Raw genomic sequence first — 15409 nt, forward strand, 5'->3', positions numbered from 1 at the left:
GAGTTTGTTGCGGCTGCAGGGCTACAAACCTACTAAGTCCTCAAGTAAAGATGGGGGACAGTACAAAGGTGAATAAAAGTAAAAAGGCTTTATTCAAAAAACACTTAAAAGCAAAAAAGAGCCATAGCTCTAACAAACGCTTACACTGACAATAAAGGGGTAACAGTGCAGCACAGCAGACATGTTTCGTGTGTCTTAGCACACTTGTTCACTGCTATGTTATTGCTGCCACTGCTACTCCTATTTAAAGGAACAACACTCTTCAATTAAAAACAAAAAAGTTAACCCCTTAATGTCATATTAGTTTTGAAATATACCGTATTATTGTCAGGCTGAGAGGGCACAATAGAGGGAACAATAGAGGGAACACTGATTACAGATATATTAACATAAAGATAACAGTGATGATTAGGAAAGTTACCTAAACATAAACCTAAATGAAAGTATGTTTATTTATAAAGCCTATATATATATAAATATGGTCCCTTGTTTTCCCTTTTTACTGTTAATATTACCAATGTATTACAAAATTTGAAGAAGGAAAAGGAATTAAAGTTATATTGGCTATTCAAACACTGATATTTATATAATTATTCTTTGGTTGTTAATAGTGTAAACCTCTATGTAATGTGATGCAGTTAGGTGTTCAATTAACTATTTTGTTTTATTTACATCCCTGATATTTGTTATTAGGCAGACAAATACATGTCAGCACACAAAGAGAGTTTTCAAATAAATTTTAAAGGTAATTAAATGAAAAAATTAAATAAAAAAATTAACATCACTCTCTTTGTTAATGCCATGTGGATGTCTTGTATTCAGTAGAAAGATCCATTGGGCTTCCTTATAGTCCAGCCTTTGGATCCTATCACCACCCCTTTTATGTGGTGGTACATGGTCAATTGCCTGTATGAACATAAGGGCAGCATTACCGGAATGTTCAGACTTGAAGTGTCTTGCTACTGGGGTAAATATGTCTGGGTCTTCAATGTCCCTAATGTGTTCCTGGGCTCTGTCCCTAACAAGGCGTTTGGTTTTCCCGACATATTGTATATTGCACCCCCTGCAGGTCAATAAATAGATGACATGATTCGATTTACAGTTTAGATTATATCTAATGTTATATGTACGGTTTGTTGTTGTGGAAGTAAAGTTCATTCCTTCCACTACATGACTGCAGGTTTTGCACTTTTGTGCCCTGCACTTGAAAAAACCAAATCTTTGTGGGAGCCAAGTACGAGTGTTTACACTTGCTAAGTCAGATGGTGCTATTATGTTGCCAATTGTCTTACTTTTTCTTGCCACATATCTACACCCCTCTACTGCTATATGTTCTAAGCTTGTGTCTGTTGCAAGTATTGGTAAAGATTGTTTAATAATATCACAAATTTTGTGATATTCCAAACTATAAGGAGTACTGAACACTAGTTTACTCTCCCTTTGTTTATTTTGTTTGTTGAAACTTTGTTTATTAGTTTTACGCTTATATATCAAAAGATTTTCCCTGGGAATTTTTTCCACATCTTCCTTAGTTTTTTTCAGCAATGGCAGTGGATAGTTTCTTTGCAAGAGCCTGTCTTCTAATATTTGGCATTGTTTTTCAAAGGTTTGTCTGTCTGAGCAAAGTCTCTTGGTCCTAATATACTGTCCCTTAGGAATTCCTTTTTTAACATGTTGTGGGTGACTAGATTTGTAATTTAGTATAGTATTACCTCCTGTGGGTTTTCTATATACTGAAGTGTTAACAGTTTGTTGTACTGTATCCACTGTGATGTCTACATCTAGAAACTCTATATGATCAAGACTAAGATGTGAAGTAAATTTGAGGTTAATATTGTTAATGTTAATGTTGCTAACAAAATCTCTTGCAAGTTCCACATCTCCATCCCACACCACCAGCAAGTCGTCAATGTATCTGCCATAAAAAATTATATGTTCCTTGTGAGGGTTGCTATCTCCATAGACGTGGGCGGCCTCCCACCACCCCATATAGAGGTTGGCGTAGGAGGGGGCAAACTTTGCCCCCATGGCCGTACCACGTCTCTGAAGATAGCAATGTCCCTCAAAAAGAAAATAATTGTGTGTTAAAAGAAATTCTACTGCCGTCAAAAGAAAATAAACAATATCTTTATTATAATTAGAAAAATTATTCAAAAAATATGACAGAGCCTCCAACCCCGGGTGGTGTGGGATAGAGGTATACAATGCAGTGACATCTATTGTCATTAGACAATATGTTTCTTTCCATGTTAAGTTGTTCATATGTTGAAGGACATCCGTGGAGTCCTTGATATAACTCATCAGGTTTCCAACTAAAGGTTGGAGATACGAGTCTACCAACTCAGACAGGGGTTCAAGTAACGAACCCACCCCTGAGATGATTGGTCGGCCTGGTGGCTCTTTGCTGTCCTTGTGTAATTTTGGTACAAAATAAAAAATTGGAGTATAAGGTGTGGATGGTAGTAATGTTTCAAAAAATGACTCTGAAAAAGCTCCTACTTGTTTACCCAGGGTTAAAATATCCTCTAATTTATCCCTAAATTTCTTTGTAGGGTTAAATGTTAGTTTTGTGTAGACATCTTCCTCATTTAATTGTCTGTAAGCCTCTTTGGTATAGTAGTCACGATTCATTATCACTACATTCCCTCCTTTGTCAGATTCCTTGATCACTATCTGCCTGTTGTTTTTTAGAGATTTGAGGGCTAGATTTTGTTCTTTGGTTAGGTTATGCAAATATCTTTCCTTATTTTTGCTAGTTTTCTCTCTCTGTATTTTATCACATAGTTGTTTTAATTTGTGTTCTACTGTGCGTTGGAATACATCAATGCCTTGACTTCTGCTGTTTATAGGATAGAATTTGCTTTTTGTCATACTAGGCCTAAAGTGTGGAACAGCCGCTGTGTGTTGCTCTGATATATCTGTATTGAGCATAGTGGTGAGATCGAAAACAGAACATTGTTCACTGAAAGGGAGTTTACGGGTGTCAATCAAAGAGTCAGTTTGGTTTTCAGTTTGTTCCGCCTCTGCCGTGGCTGTTTGTTCCTGTTCGGCACTGTCCCGACTAAAATGATTTTTTAAAAGTGAGTTTTCTCACAAATTTATTAACGTCATGGACAGTGCCGAACAGGTCAAAGTGAGTCGTGGGTGCAAACCCCAGTCCTAGACCCATAACCTCTATCTCAGTGGCTGTTAAATCATAATCAGATAAGTTTATTACATTTTTTATATATATTTCCTCTGTTGGTTTCGTGTCTGGTATCTGATTCCCCTTCCCTTTCTTCTGTTTACGTCTCCCCCTACTGCCCCTTCTGGTTTTTTTATTTTTGATTTTGTCCCTGTGCGCTGTTCGTTTTTTGACACATTGTCACTGTTATCTGTTGGTACATCTAATACTGACACTGATTCTGTGATCATTAGTTCTTCATTGGAATCGTGCTCTGAGGTGTCAACATCGTATTCAGTTTCCACAAATTGTACTTTTTTACCTGTGCCTTTTTTTGGCTGAATATCAGTTTTATTTTTGTGAAAACTATACGTAGGACGTTGACCTCTCACACCACTCTGCCATCTATAAACTTTGTTAAACTCATAATCCCTCTTATCCCTTGACAATTTTTGTTTCTTGAACTCCCATAAATCCTTTGTAAATTTTGCCATATTGGCTTCAAACTTATTATCATAGGATTTAAAGTCTTTGTCATTTTGGAACTGTTGTAGATCTTTCTGTACTGTTTTAATAAAGTCTATAGACTCCTTCCTTTGTTCTTTTTTAAATTCTATTAACAGTTCCATCAGGGCAAAAGAACATGCATCCAGGATTTGGTTCCATTTTCTAATAAAGTCCATGTCATGTACTAGGAAGGAGGGGAATTTTCTTATTCTGAGTCCCCTAGGAATTCTCTTTTGGCGTTTATATAAAAGAAAAGTTTTGATGTCCAAGTCCAGTTTGATGTCTTTTCTCCTTAATTCGTCCATTTGAAAAAATAGCCCATCTAACGTATTATCATTTTCCAATAGGATTTTATCTACATCCTCATCATAGGCTTGCAAAGTTGCTTCCAAGTTCGTAAATACAAAGCCCTCCTGTGTGTCTGTCATAGTAATACAGTAATTTATTTTGGATTTTGTAGGCAATAAGTGTCACAAAAAAGAATAAGCCTGATTACTAAATATTATAACAAAAATCCGTTATGTAGTAAATAGTACTGTCACTTTGATGTATGTACTGCCCCCGGAGTAATAAAATTGAAAGCTGCTTACTTAGGCGTCCTGTTACACGCTCAATCCGACAAACGCTTATCCAGCTCAGTCTTCAAATGCGACCCTTACCCCCTCCGGCGTCTTGCGGCCACCACTAAACGACAGAAAAGACAAATAGAAAGTACACTAGTGTGGCGCTTACCATTCCTGCGGGGGTTATGGTCCGTTTCTGAGCAGCGTCACTTCGGCGTGTCTGTGTGTAGTATCCGTACTACTCCTCCATGCAGCTAGCACTGTTGGTTCCGGAAGTAGGGAGCCCAGCCGTCACGCCTCTGTCAAAGGCGCAATAGTGATTCACAGTATACAAGAGTTTGTTGCGGCTGCAGGGCTACAAACCTACTAAGTCCTCAAGTAAAGATGGGGGACAGTACAAAGGTGAATAAAAGTAAAAAGGCTTTATTCAAAAAACACTTAAAAGCAAAAAAGAGCCATAGCTCTAACAAACGCTTACACTGACAATAAAGGGGTAACAGTGCAGCACAGCAGACATGTTTCGTGTGTCTTAGCACACTTGTTCACTGCTATGTTATTGCTGCCACTGCTACTCCTATTTAAAGGAACAACACTCTTCAATTAAAAACAAAAAAGTTAACCCCTTAATGTCATATTAGTTTTGAAATATACCGTATTATTGTCAGGCTGAGAGGGCACAATAGAGGGAACAATAGAGGGAACACTGATTACAGATATATTAACATAAAGATAACAGTGATGATTAGGAAAGTTACCTAAACATAAACCTAAATGAAAGTATGTTTATTTATAAAGCCTATATATATATAAATATGGTCCCTTGTTTTCCCTTTTTACTGTTAATATTACCAATGTATTACAAAATTTGAAGAAGGAAAACAGAATTTATGTTTACCTGATAAATTACTTTCTCCAACGGTGTGTCCGGTCCACGGCGTCATCCTTACTTGTGGGATATTCTCTTCCCCAACAGGAAATGGCAAAGAGCCCAGCAAAGCTGGTCACATGATCCCTCCTAGGCTCCGCCTACCCCAGTCATTCGACCGACGTTAAGGAGGAATATTTGCATAGGAGAAACCATATGTTACCGTGGTGACTGTAGTTAAAGAAAATAAATTATCAGACCTGATTAAAAAAACCAGGGCGGGCCGTGGACCGGACACACCGTTGGAGAAAGTAATTTATCAGGTAAACATAAATTCTGTTTTCTCCAACATAGGTGTGTCCGGTCCACGGCGTCATCCTTACTTGTGGGAACCAATACCAAAGCTTTAGGACACGGATGAAGGGAGGGAGCAAATCAGGTCACCTAAATGGAAGGCACCACGGCTTGCAAAACCTTTCTCCCAAAAATAGCCTCAGAAGAAGCAAAAGTATCAAATTTGTAAAATTTAGAAAAAGTGTGCAGTGAAGACCAAGTCGCTGCCTTACATATCTGATCAACAGAAGCCTCGTTCTTGAAGGCCCATGTGGAAGCCACAGCCCTAGTGGAGTGAGCTGTGATTCTTTCAGGAGGCTGCCGTCCGGCAGTCTCATAAGCCAATCGGATAATGCTTTTAATCCAGAAGGAGAGAGAGGTAGAAGTTGCTTTTTGACCTCTCCGTTTACCAGAATAAACAACAAACAAAGACAAAGTTTGTCTGAAATCCTTAGTAGCTGCTAAGTAAAATTTGAGAGCACGAACTACATCCAAGTTGTGCAACAAACGTTCCTTCTTTGAAACTGGATTAGGACACAAAGAAGGCACAACTATCTCCTGGTTAATGTTTTTGTTAGAAACAACTTTTGGAAGAAAACCAGGTTTAGTACGCAAAACCACCTTATCTGCATGGAACACCAGATAAGGAGAAGAACACTGCAGAGCAGATAATTCTGAAACTCTTCTAGCAGAAGAAATTGCAACCAAAAACAAAACTTTCCAAGATAATAACTTAATATCAATGGAATGTAAGGGTTCAAACGGAACCCCCTGAAGAACTGAAAGAACTAGGTTGAGACTCCAAGGAGGAGTCAAAATTTTGTAAACAGGCTTGATTCTAACCAGAGCCTGAACAAAGGCTAGAACATCTGGCACAGCTGCCAGCTTTTTGTGAAGTAACACAGACAAGGCAGAAATCTGTCCCATCAAGGAACTTGCAGATAATCCTTTTTCCAATCCTTCTCGAAGGAAGGATAGACTCTTAGGAATCTTAACCTTGTCCCAAGGGAATCCTGCAGATTCACACCAACAGATATACCAAATTATGTGGTAATTTTTCTGGTTACAGGCTTTCAGGCCTGAACAAGAGTATTAATAACAGAATCTGAGAACCCTCGCTTTGATAAGATCAAGCGTTCAATCTCCAAGCAGTCAGCTGGAGTGGGTCGAACGGACCTAGAACAAGAAGGTCTCGTCTCAAAGGTAGCTTCCATGGTGGAGCCGATGACATATTCACCAGATCTGCATACCAAGTCCTGCGTGGCCACGCAGGAGCTATCAAAATCACCGACGCCCTCTCCTGAGTGATCCTGGCTACCAGCCTGGGGATGAGAGGAAACGGCGGGAACACATAAGCTAGTTTGAAGGTCCAAGGTGCTACTAGTGCATCCACTAGAGCCGCCTTGGGATCCCTGGATCTGTACCCGTAGTAAGGAACTCTGAAGTTCTGACGAGAGGCCATCAGATCCATGTCTGGAATGCCCCACGGTTGAGTGACTTGGGCAAAGATTTCCGGATGGAGTTCCCACTCCCCCGGATGCAATGTCTGACGACTCAGAAAATCCACTTCCCAATTTTCCACTCCTGGGATGTGGATAGCAGACAGGTGGCAGGAGTGAGACTCCGCCCATAGAATGATTTTGGTCACTTCTTCCATCGCTAGGGAACTCCTTGTTCCCCCCTGATGGTTGATGTATGAACTTGGCCCTCGCTAGCTGAGGCCAAGCTTTGAGAGCATTGAATATCGCTCTCAGTTCCAGAATATTTATCGGTAGAAGAGATTCTACCCGAGACCAAAGACCCTGAGCTTTCAGGGATCCCCAGACCGCGCCCCAGCCCATCAGACTGGCGTCGGTCGTGACAATGACCCACTCTGGTCTGCGGAAGGTCATCCCTTGTGACAGGTTGTCCAGGGACAGCCACCAACGGAATGAGTCTCTGGTCCTCTGATTTACTTGTATCTTCGGAGACAAGTCTGAATAGTCCCCATTCCACTGACTGAGCATGAACAGTTGTAATGGTCTTAGATGAATGCGCACAAAAGGAACTATGTCCATTGCCGCTACCATCAAACCTATCACTTCCATGCACTGCGCTATGGAAGGAAGAGGAACGGAATGAAGTATCCGACAAGAGTCTAGAAGTTTTGTTTTTCTGGCTTCTGTCAGAAAAATCCTCATTTCTAAGGAGTCTATTATAGTTCCCAAGAAGGGAACCCTCGTTGACGGAGATAGAGAACTCTTTTCCACGTTCACTTTCCATCCGTGAGATCTGAGAAAGGCCAGGACAATGTCCGTGTGAGCCTTTACTTGAGGAAGGGACGACGCTCGAATCAGAATGTCGTCCAAGTAAGGTACTACAGCAATGCCCCTTGGTCTTAGCACCGCCAGAAGGGACCCTAGTACCTATGAGAAAATCCTAGGAGCAGTGGCTAATCCGAAAGAAAACGCCACGAACTGGAAATGCTTGTCCAGGAATGCAAACCTTAGGAACCGATGATGTTCCTTGTGGATAGGAATATGTAGATACGCATCCTTGAAATCCACCTTGGTCATGAATTGACCTTCCTGGATGGAAGGAAGAAGTGTTCGAATGGTTTCCATCTTGAACGATGGAACCTTGAGAAACTTGTTCAAGATCTTGAGATCTAAGATTGGTCAGAACGTTCCCTCTTTTTTGGGAACTATGAACAGATTGGAGTAGAACCCCATCCCTTGTTCTCCTAATGGAACAGGATGAATCACTCCCATTTTTAGCAGGTCTTCTACCCAATGTAAGAATGCCTGTCTTCTTATGTGGTCTGAAGACAACTGAGACCTGTGGAACCTCCCCCTTGGAGGAAGCCCCTTGAACTCCAGAGAATAACCTTGGGAGACTATTTCTAGCGCCCAAGGATCCAGAACATCTCTTGCCCCAGCCTGAGCGAAGAGAGAGAGTCTGCCCCCCACCAGATCCGGTCCCGGATCGGGGGCCCGCATTTCATGCTGTCTTGGTAGCAGTGGCAGGTTTCCTGGCCTGCTTTCCTTTGTTCCAGCCTTGCATAAGTCTCCAGGCTGGATTGGCTTGAGAAGTATTACCTTCCTGCTTAGAGGACGTAGCCCTTGGGGCTGATCCGTTTAGGTTTATTTTTGGTCTTGAAAAGACCTATCCTGAGGAAGGGCGTGGCCCTTGCCCCCAGTGATATCAGAGATAATCTCTTTCAAGTCAGGGCCAAAGAGTGTTTTTCCCCTTGAAAGGAATGTCAAGCAATTTGTTCTTGGAAGACGCATCCGCTGCCCAAGATTTTAACCAAAGCGCTCTGCGCCACAATAGCAAACCCAGAATTTTTTCGCCGCTAACCTAGCCAATTGCAAGGTGGCGTCTAGGGTGAAAGAATTAGCCAATTTAAGAGCACGAATTCTGTCCATAATCTCCTCATAAGAAGAAGAATTACTAATAATCGCCTTTCCTAGCTCATCAAACTAGAAACACGCGGCTGCAGTGACAGGACAATGCATGCAATTGGTTGTAGAAGGGAACCTTGCTGAACAAACATCTTTAGCAGACCTTCTAATTTTTTATCCATAGGATCTTGGAAAGCACAACTATCTTCTATGGGTATAGTGGCGCGCTTGTGTAGAGTAGAAACCGCCCCCTCGACCTTGGGGACTGTCTGCCATCAGTCCTTTCTGGGGTCGACTATAGGAAAACAATTTTATAAATATGGGGGGAGGTACTAAAGGTATACCGGGCCTGTCCCATTCTTTACTAACAATGTACGCCACCCGCTTGGATATAGGAAAAGCTTCGGGGGGCCCGGGGCCTCTAAGAACTTTTCCATTTTACATAGTGGTTCTGGAATGACCAGATAATCACAATCATCCAAATTGGATAACACCTCCTTAAGCAGAGCGCGGAGATGTTCCAACTTAAATTTAAAAGTAATCACATCAGGTTCAGCTTGTTGAGAAATGTTTCCTGAATCTGAAATTTCTCCCTCAGACAAAACCTCCCTGGCCCCCTCAGACTGGTGTAGGGGCCCTTCAGGAACCATATCATCAGCGTTCTCATGCTCTACAGAATTTTCTAAAACAGAGCAGTCGCGCTTTCGCTGATAAGTGGGCATATTGGCTAAAATGTTTTTGATAGAATTATCCATTACAGCCGTTAAATGTTGCATAGTAAGGAGTATTGGCGCACTAGATGTACTAGGGGCCTCCTGTATGGGCAAGACTGGTGTAGACGAAGGAGGGGATGATGCAGTACCATGCTTACTCCCCTCACTTGAGGAATCATCTTGGGCATCATTTTTACTAAATTTTTTTTTTTTTTTTTTTTTTTTTTTTTTTTTATGACATAAAATACATATAGTTAAATGAGAAGGAACCTTGGTTTCCCCACAGTCAGAACACAATCTATCTGGTAGTTCAGACATGTTAAACAGGCATAAACTTGATAACAAAGCACAAAAAACGTTTTAAAATAAAACCGTTACTGTCACTTTAAATTTTAAACTAAACACACTTTATTACTGCAATTGCGAAAAAGTATGAAGGAATTGTTCAAAATTCACCAAAATTTCACCACAGTGTCTTAAAGCCTTAAAAGTATTGCACACCAAATTTGGAAGCTTTAACCCTTAAAATAACGGAACCGGAGCCGTTTTTATATTTAACCCCTTTACAGTCCCTGGAATCTGCTTTGCTGAGACCCAACCAAGCCCAAAGGGGAATACGATACCAAATGATGCCTTCAGAAAGACTTTTCTATGTAACAGAGCTCCACACACATGCAGCTGCATGCCATGCTGTCCTCAAAAACAAGTGCGCCATACCGGCGCGAAAATGAGGCTCTGACTATGATTAGGGAAAGCCCCTAAAGAATAAGGTGTCAAAAACAGTGCCTGCCGATGTAATCATATCAAAATACCCAGAATAAATGATTCCTCAAGGCTAAATATGTGTTAATAATGAATCGATTTAGCCCAGAAAAAGTCTACAGTCTTAATAAGCCCTTGTGAAGCCCTTATTTACTATCTTAATAAACATGGCTTACCGGATCCCATAGGGAAAATGACAGCTTCCAGCATTACATCGTCTTGTTAGAATGTGTCATACCTCAAGCAGTAAGAGACTGCACACTGTTCCCCCAACTGAAGTTAATTGCTCTCAACAGTCCTGTGTGGAACAGCCATGGATTTTAGTTACGGTGCTAAAATCATTTTCCTCATACAAACAGAAATCTTCATCTCTTTTCTGTTTCTGAGTAAATAGTACATACCAGCACTATTTTAAAATAACAAACTCTTGATTGAATAATAAAAACTACAGTTAAACACTAAAAAACTCTAAGCCATCTCCGTGGAGATGTTGCCTGTACAACGGCAAAGAGAATGACTGGGGTAGGCGGAGCCTAGGAGGGATCATGTGACCAGCTTTGCTGGGCTCTTTGCCATTTCCTGTTGGGGAAGAGAATATCCCACAAGTAAGGATGACGCCGTGGACCGGACACACCTATGTTGGAGAAAAGGAATTAAAGTTATATTGGCTATTCAAACACTGATATTTATATAATTATTCTTTGGTTGTTAATAGTGTAAACCTCTATGTAATGTGATGCAGTTAGGTGTTCAATTAACTATTTTGTTTTATTTACATCCCTGATATTTGTTATTAGGCAGACAAATACATGTCAGCACACAAAGAGAGTTTTCAAATAAATTTTAAAGGTAATTAAATGAAAAAATTAAATAAAAAAATTAACATCACTCTCTTTGTTAATGCCATGTGGATGTCTTGTATTCTGTAGAAAGATCCATTGGGCTTCCTTATAGTCCAGCCTTTGGATCCTATCACCACCCCTTTTATGTGGTGGTACATGGTCAATTGCCTGTATGAACATAAGGGCAGCATTACCGGAATGTTCAGACTTGAAGTGTCTTGCTACTGGGGTAAATATGTCTGGGTCTTCAATGTCCCTAATGTGTTCCTGGGCTCTGTCCCTAACAAGGCGTTTGGTTTTCCCGACATATTGTATATTGCACCCCCTTATCCATTACAGCCGTCAATTGTTGCATGGTAATAAGCATTGGTGCGCTAGAAGTACTAGGGGCCTCCTGCGTGGGCAAAACTGGTGTAGACACAGAAGGAGATGATGTAGAACCATGTCTACTCCCTTCATCTGAAGAATCATCTTGGGCAACTTCATTATCTGTGACAGTACTGTCCTTACTTTGTTTGGACGCTTTGGCACAATTATCACATAATTTAGAAGGGGGAGACACATTGACTTTCATACATATAGAACATAGCTTATCTGAAGGCACAGACATGTTAAACAGGCTTAAACTTGTCAGTAAAACACAAAAACCGTTTTAAAACAAAACCGTTACTGTCTCTTTAAATTTTAAACAGAGCACACTTTATTACTGAATATGTGAAAAAATATGAAGGAATTGTTCAAAATTTACCAAAATTTCACCACAGTGTCTTAAAGCATTAAAAGTATAGCACACCAATTTTCAGAGCTTTAACCCTTAAAATAACGAAACCGGAGCCGGTTACAGTTTTAACCCCTCTACAGTCCCAGCTACAGCCTTTGCTGCGACTCTACCAAGCCCAGAGGGGAATACGATACCAAATGACGCCTTCTAGGAACTTTTCCAACTATTTTCAGGTCCTCACACATGCATCTGCATGTCTTGCTCTCAAAAACAACTGCGCAGTAATGGCGCGAAAATGAGGCTCAGCCTACAACTGGGAAGGCGCTTCCTGACTGGAAAAGGTGTCTAACATAGTGCCTGACGTTAAAAAACGTTCCCCAAGTTTATAAATCTGAAAAACCAGCATAAACATGTATAAAATGCCCAAATAAAGCAATCGATTTTGCCCATAAAAGTGTCTACCAGTTTTATAGCCCATATTAAGCCCTTTATTCTGCTTGAGACTAAGAAAATGGCTTACCGGTCCCCATGAGGGGAATGACAGCCTTCCAGCATTACACATTCTTGTTAGAAATATGGCTAGTCATACCTTAAGCAGAAAAGTCTGCTAACTGTTTCCCCCAACTGAAGTTACTTCATCTCAACAGTCCTATGTGGAAACAGCAAAGGATTTTAGTTACTGTCTGCTAAAATCATCTTCCTCTCACAAACAGAATTCTTCATCTTTTTCTGTTTCAGAGTAAATAGTACATACCAGCACTATTTTAAAATAACAAACTCTTGATAGTAGAATAAAAAACTACAACTAAACACCACATACTCTTAACCATCTCCGTGGAGATGTTGCCTGTGCAACGGCAAAGAGAATGACTGGGGTGGGCGGAGCCTAGGAGGGACTATATGGCCAGCTTTGCTGGGACTCTTTGCCATTTCCTGTTGGGGAAGAGATATTCCCACAAGTAAGGATGACGCCGTGGACCGGACACACCAATGTTGGAGAAACAAACCACATTTTGAAACATTCTCTTTTAGAAAGAACAGATCAATTTTTGAGTATCATGTCACGTTAAGGAGGTGAAAACAAAATACTCAACTGATGCTGTAAATTCTTTAAAAGGGGAAAAAAAGCATGAAATATAATTCCCAGAAAGTGGCGGGTCATAAAAAGTCCTCAGTACTACATTAGATACGATTATAAAGTCATTTCTAACTGTACATGTTGTCTACAGTTCTGACTTTATAGTTTATATTTAAGGGGTTTATATATAGGGGACATGAAACCCAAAATTTTTCTTTCATGATTCAGATAGAGAATACAATTTTAAACAACATTCAAATTTACTTCTATTATCTAATTTGCTTCATTCTTTAAAATTCTTTTGTTGAAGAAATAGCAATGCACATGGGTGAGCCAATCACAAGGCATCTATGGGCAGCCACCAATCAGCAGCTACTGAGGCTATTTAGATATGCGTTTCGACAAAGGATACCAAAAGAACGAAACACATTAGTTAATAGAAATACATTGACAAGTTGTTTAGAATTGCATGCTCTTTCTAAATCGTGAAAGAAAACAATTTGCGTTTTATGTCCGTTTAACCCTTTGGCTGCTAATATTTTATTTATTTATTTTTATTTTTGAAAAAAATTTTTTTAACTTGTTTATTATTTTTTACAGACCCCCAAGACTTACACAGGTTAAGTGATTACCTTTCCAACAATGGGTCTTGGGGGTCTGTAGCTGCTTAGATGCCTGAGATACAGGCTTCTAAGCAGCATGCCCCCTCCTCCTATACTTAACATTGTTAAGTATAAATAAAGTTGCATGGTGACGTCATCACGTAATTGCGCGTGACGTCACCGCACATCACGTGAAGCCCCGGCGATGCCTGTCACTCTACAGGCATGATCGCCGGGGTAGGAGCAGTAAGGAGCCCCCAGATCTCCCTCAAGGTGGGAGAGTGCTCATGACGGCTCTGAGCCGTCACAGAGTTTCTCACTCTGGTGCTAATGACGGCTCAGAGCCATCATTAGCACTCAAAGGGTTAAAATAGTGGTCGAGGCTATAATAGAAAAACCACATTCAGCAGATCGTAGTATAGCGAAAGACTATATTACAAAAAGAGACTTACTTGCAACAGAGAAATTGTTTAGAGGGTAAGGTAAATCCACATCTTGGGGCTTCTCCTTGTATCCTATGAATGATCCGTCTGTTTTCAATAGAAAGTATCTTGGTCTCCAGTTTTTTATATATTCCCCTAAAAAAACAAAAAGAATATTTTTAAATGAACTATATTTCACTGTTAAACACTAAACAATTTTCCACTTGTTAAAAATCAGAAGCAGCTTAACAAAAACATCAAACATTTTTTTTAAATGTAAAAGAGGTACTAAATCACATTTCTTTCCTATGGCATGGAGAATCCACAATGTCATTTCAATTACTAGTGGGATATTCAACTCCTGGCCAGTAGGAGGAGGCAAAGGACACCCCAGCAAAGCTGTTAAAGGGACAGTCAACACCAGAGTTTTTGTTGTTTTAAAAGATAGATAATACCTTAAATTACCCATTCTCCAGTTTTGCATAACCAATACAGTTATAATAATACAAGTTTTACCTCTGTAATTGCCTTGTATCAGTGCTCACTCCTCGGTAAATTCATGTGCATGAGCTCAATGTTATCTATATGAAACACATGAACTAATGCCCTCTAGTGGTGAAAAACTGTCAAAATGCATTTAGATTAGAGGCAGCCTTCAAGGTCTAAGAAATTAGCATATGAGCCTTCTAGGTTTAGCTTTCAACAAAGAATACCAAGAGAACAAATCAAAACTGGAAATAAAAGTACAATGGAAAGTTGTTTAAAATTACATGCTCTATTTGAATCATGCCCTATTTGAATCAAAAAAGTTTTTTTTTGGACTGACTGTCCCTTTAAGTGTAACTTCCCTTACCCATAATCCCCAGTCATTCTCTTTGCCTCTGTCAATGGAGGATGTGCGAAGACGATGTCTGAAGATATTTAATCCTTTTATGGGTACTTTTCCCTGCAAGCATGGATTGGGGTCTAGCTGTGTCCACGTCAATCTCTTTAGTAAGAGTAGTGGTGGCTTTTAGCAGTTAGAAGGTAGCAAGGTAGTCTTTGCTTTACTTTTAACACTTTGCTACCCTTCTGCAAAAAGCCAGAGTTGGTTATTCTGTTCTTTCTTTTTCTACAGGTCCCTGCCAGAGTTTGTTTCTCTGACACACCTAAGAAGCTATTCCTGCCCTTTCAGCGGAAGCCCACGGTCCCTGTCAGGATGAAGTTTTTCTGCCAGACCACGGGCTGCTGATAAAGCTGCAAGACTGGTAAGTCCCTTGATTCAGTTATCCCTTGATAGCTTGTGGCCTAAATGAGGGGGGTTTAACGTCTATGGATGGGGGACTTTTGTCTTTTTCATTATTATCTGTGGGGCAGACTCTATAGAGTACCTTAAGGCATTTTATCATATGAAGCTTATAGTTTAGCTTCTGAATGCCGGTTAGTGTCCTTTATTAGCGGCAGCATCTCTGATTG

General features: G+C 40.3%; 1 protein-coding gene across 6 annotated transcripts in view; it reads right to left on the reverse strand.

Annotated features, from left to right (window-relative positions):
• The window catches only part of AKT3 (AKT serine/threonine kinase 3), a 995132-nt gene that overhangs the window by 565675 nt on the left and 414048 nt on the right, over positions 1-15409 (reverse strand). For 5 of the 6 annotated variants that reach the window (XM_053711160.1, XM_053711156.1, XM_053711157.1 and 2 more), the window contains exon 3: positions 13985-14110. In XM_053711160.1, the coding sequence (XP_053567135.1) occupies positions 13985-14110 (126 nt within the window). Of the gene's footprint in view, positions 1-13984; positions 14111-15409 lie in introns of those variants that run through there. The other variant, XM_053711161.1, reaches the window with a different exon arrangement.

The sequence above is a fragment of the Bombina bombina genome, chromosome 4 (assembly GCF_027579735.1).
Source record: "Bombina bombina isolate aBomBom1 chromosome 4, aBomBom1.pri, whole genome shotgun sequence".
Taxonomy (NCBI): domain Eukaryota; kingdom Metazoa; phylum Chordata; class Amphibia; order Anura; family Bombinatoridae; genus Bombina; species Bombina bombina.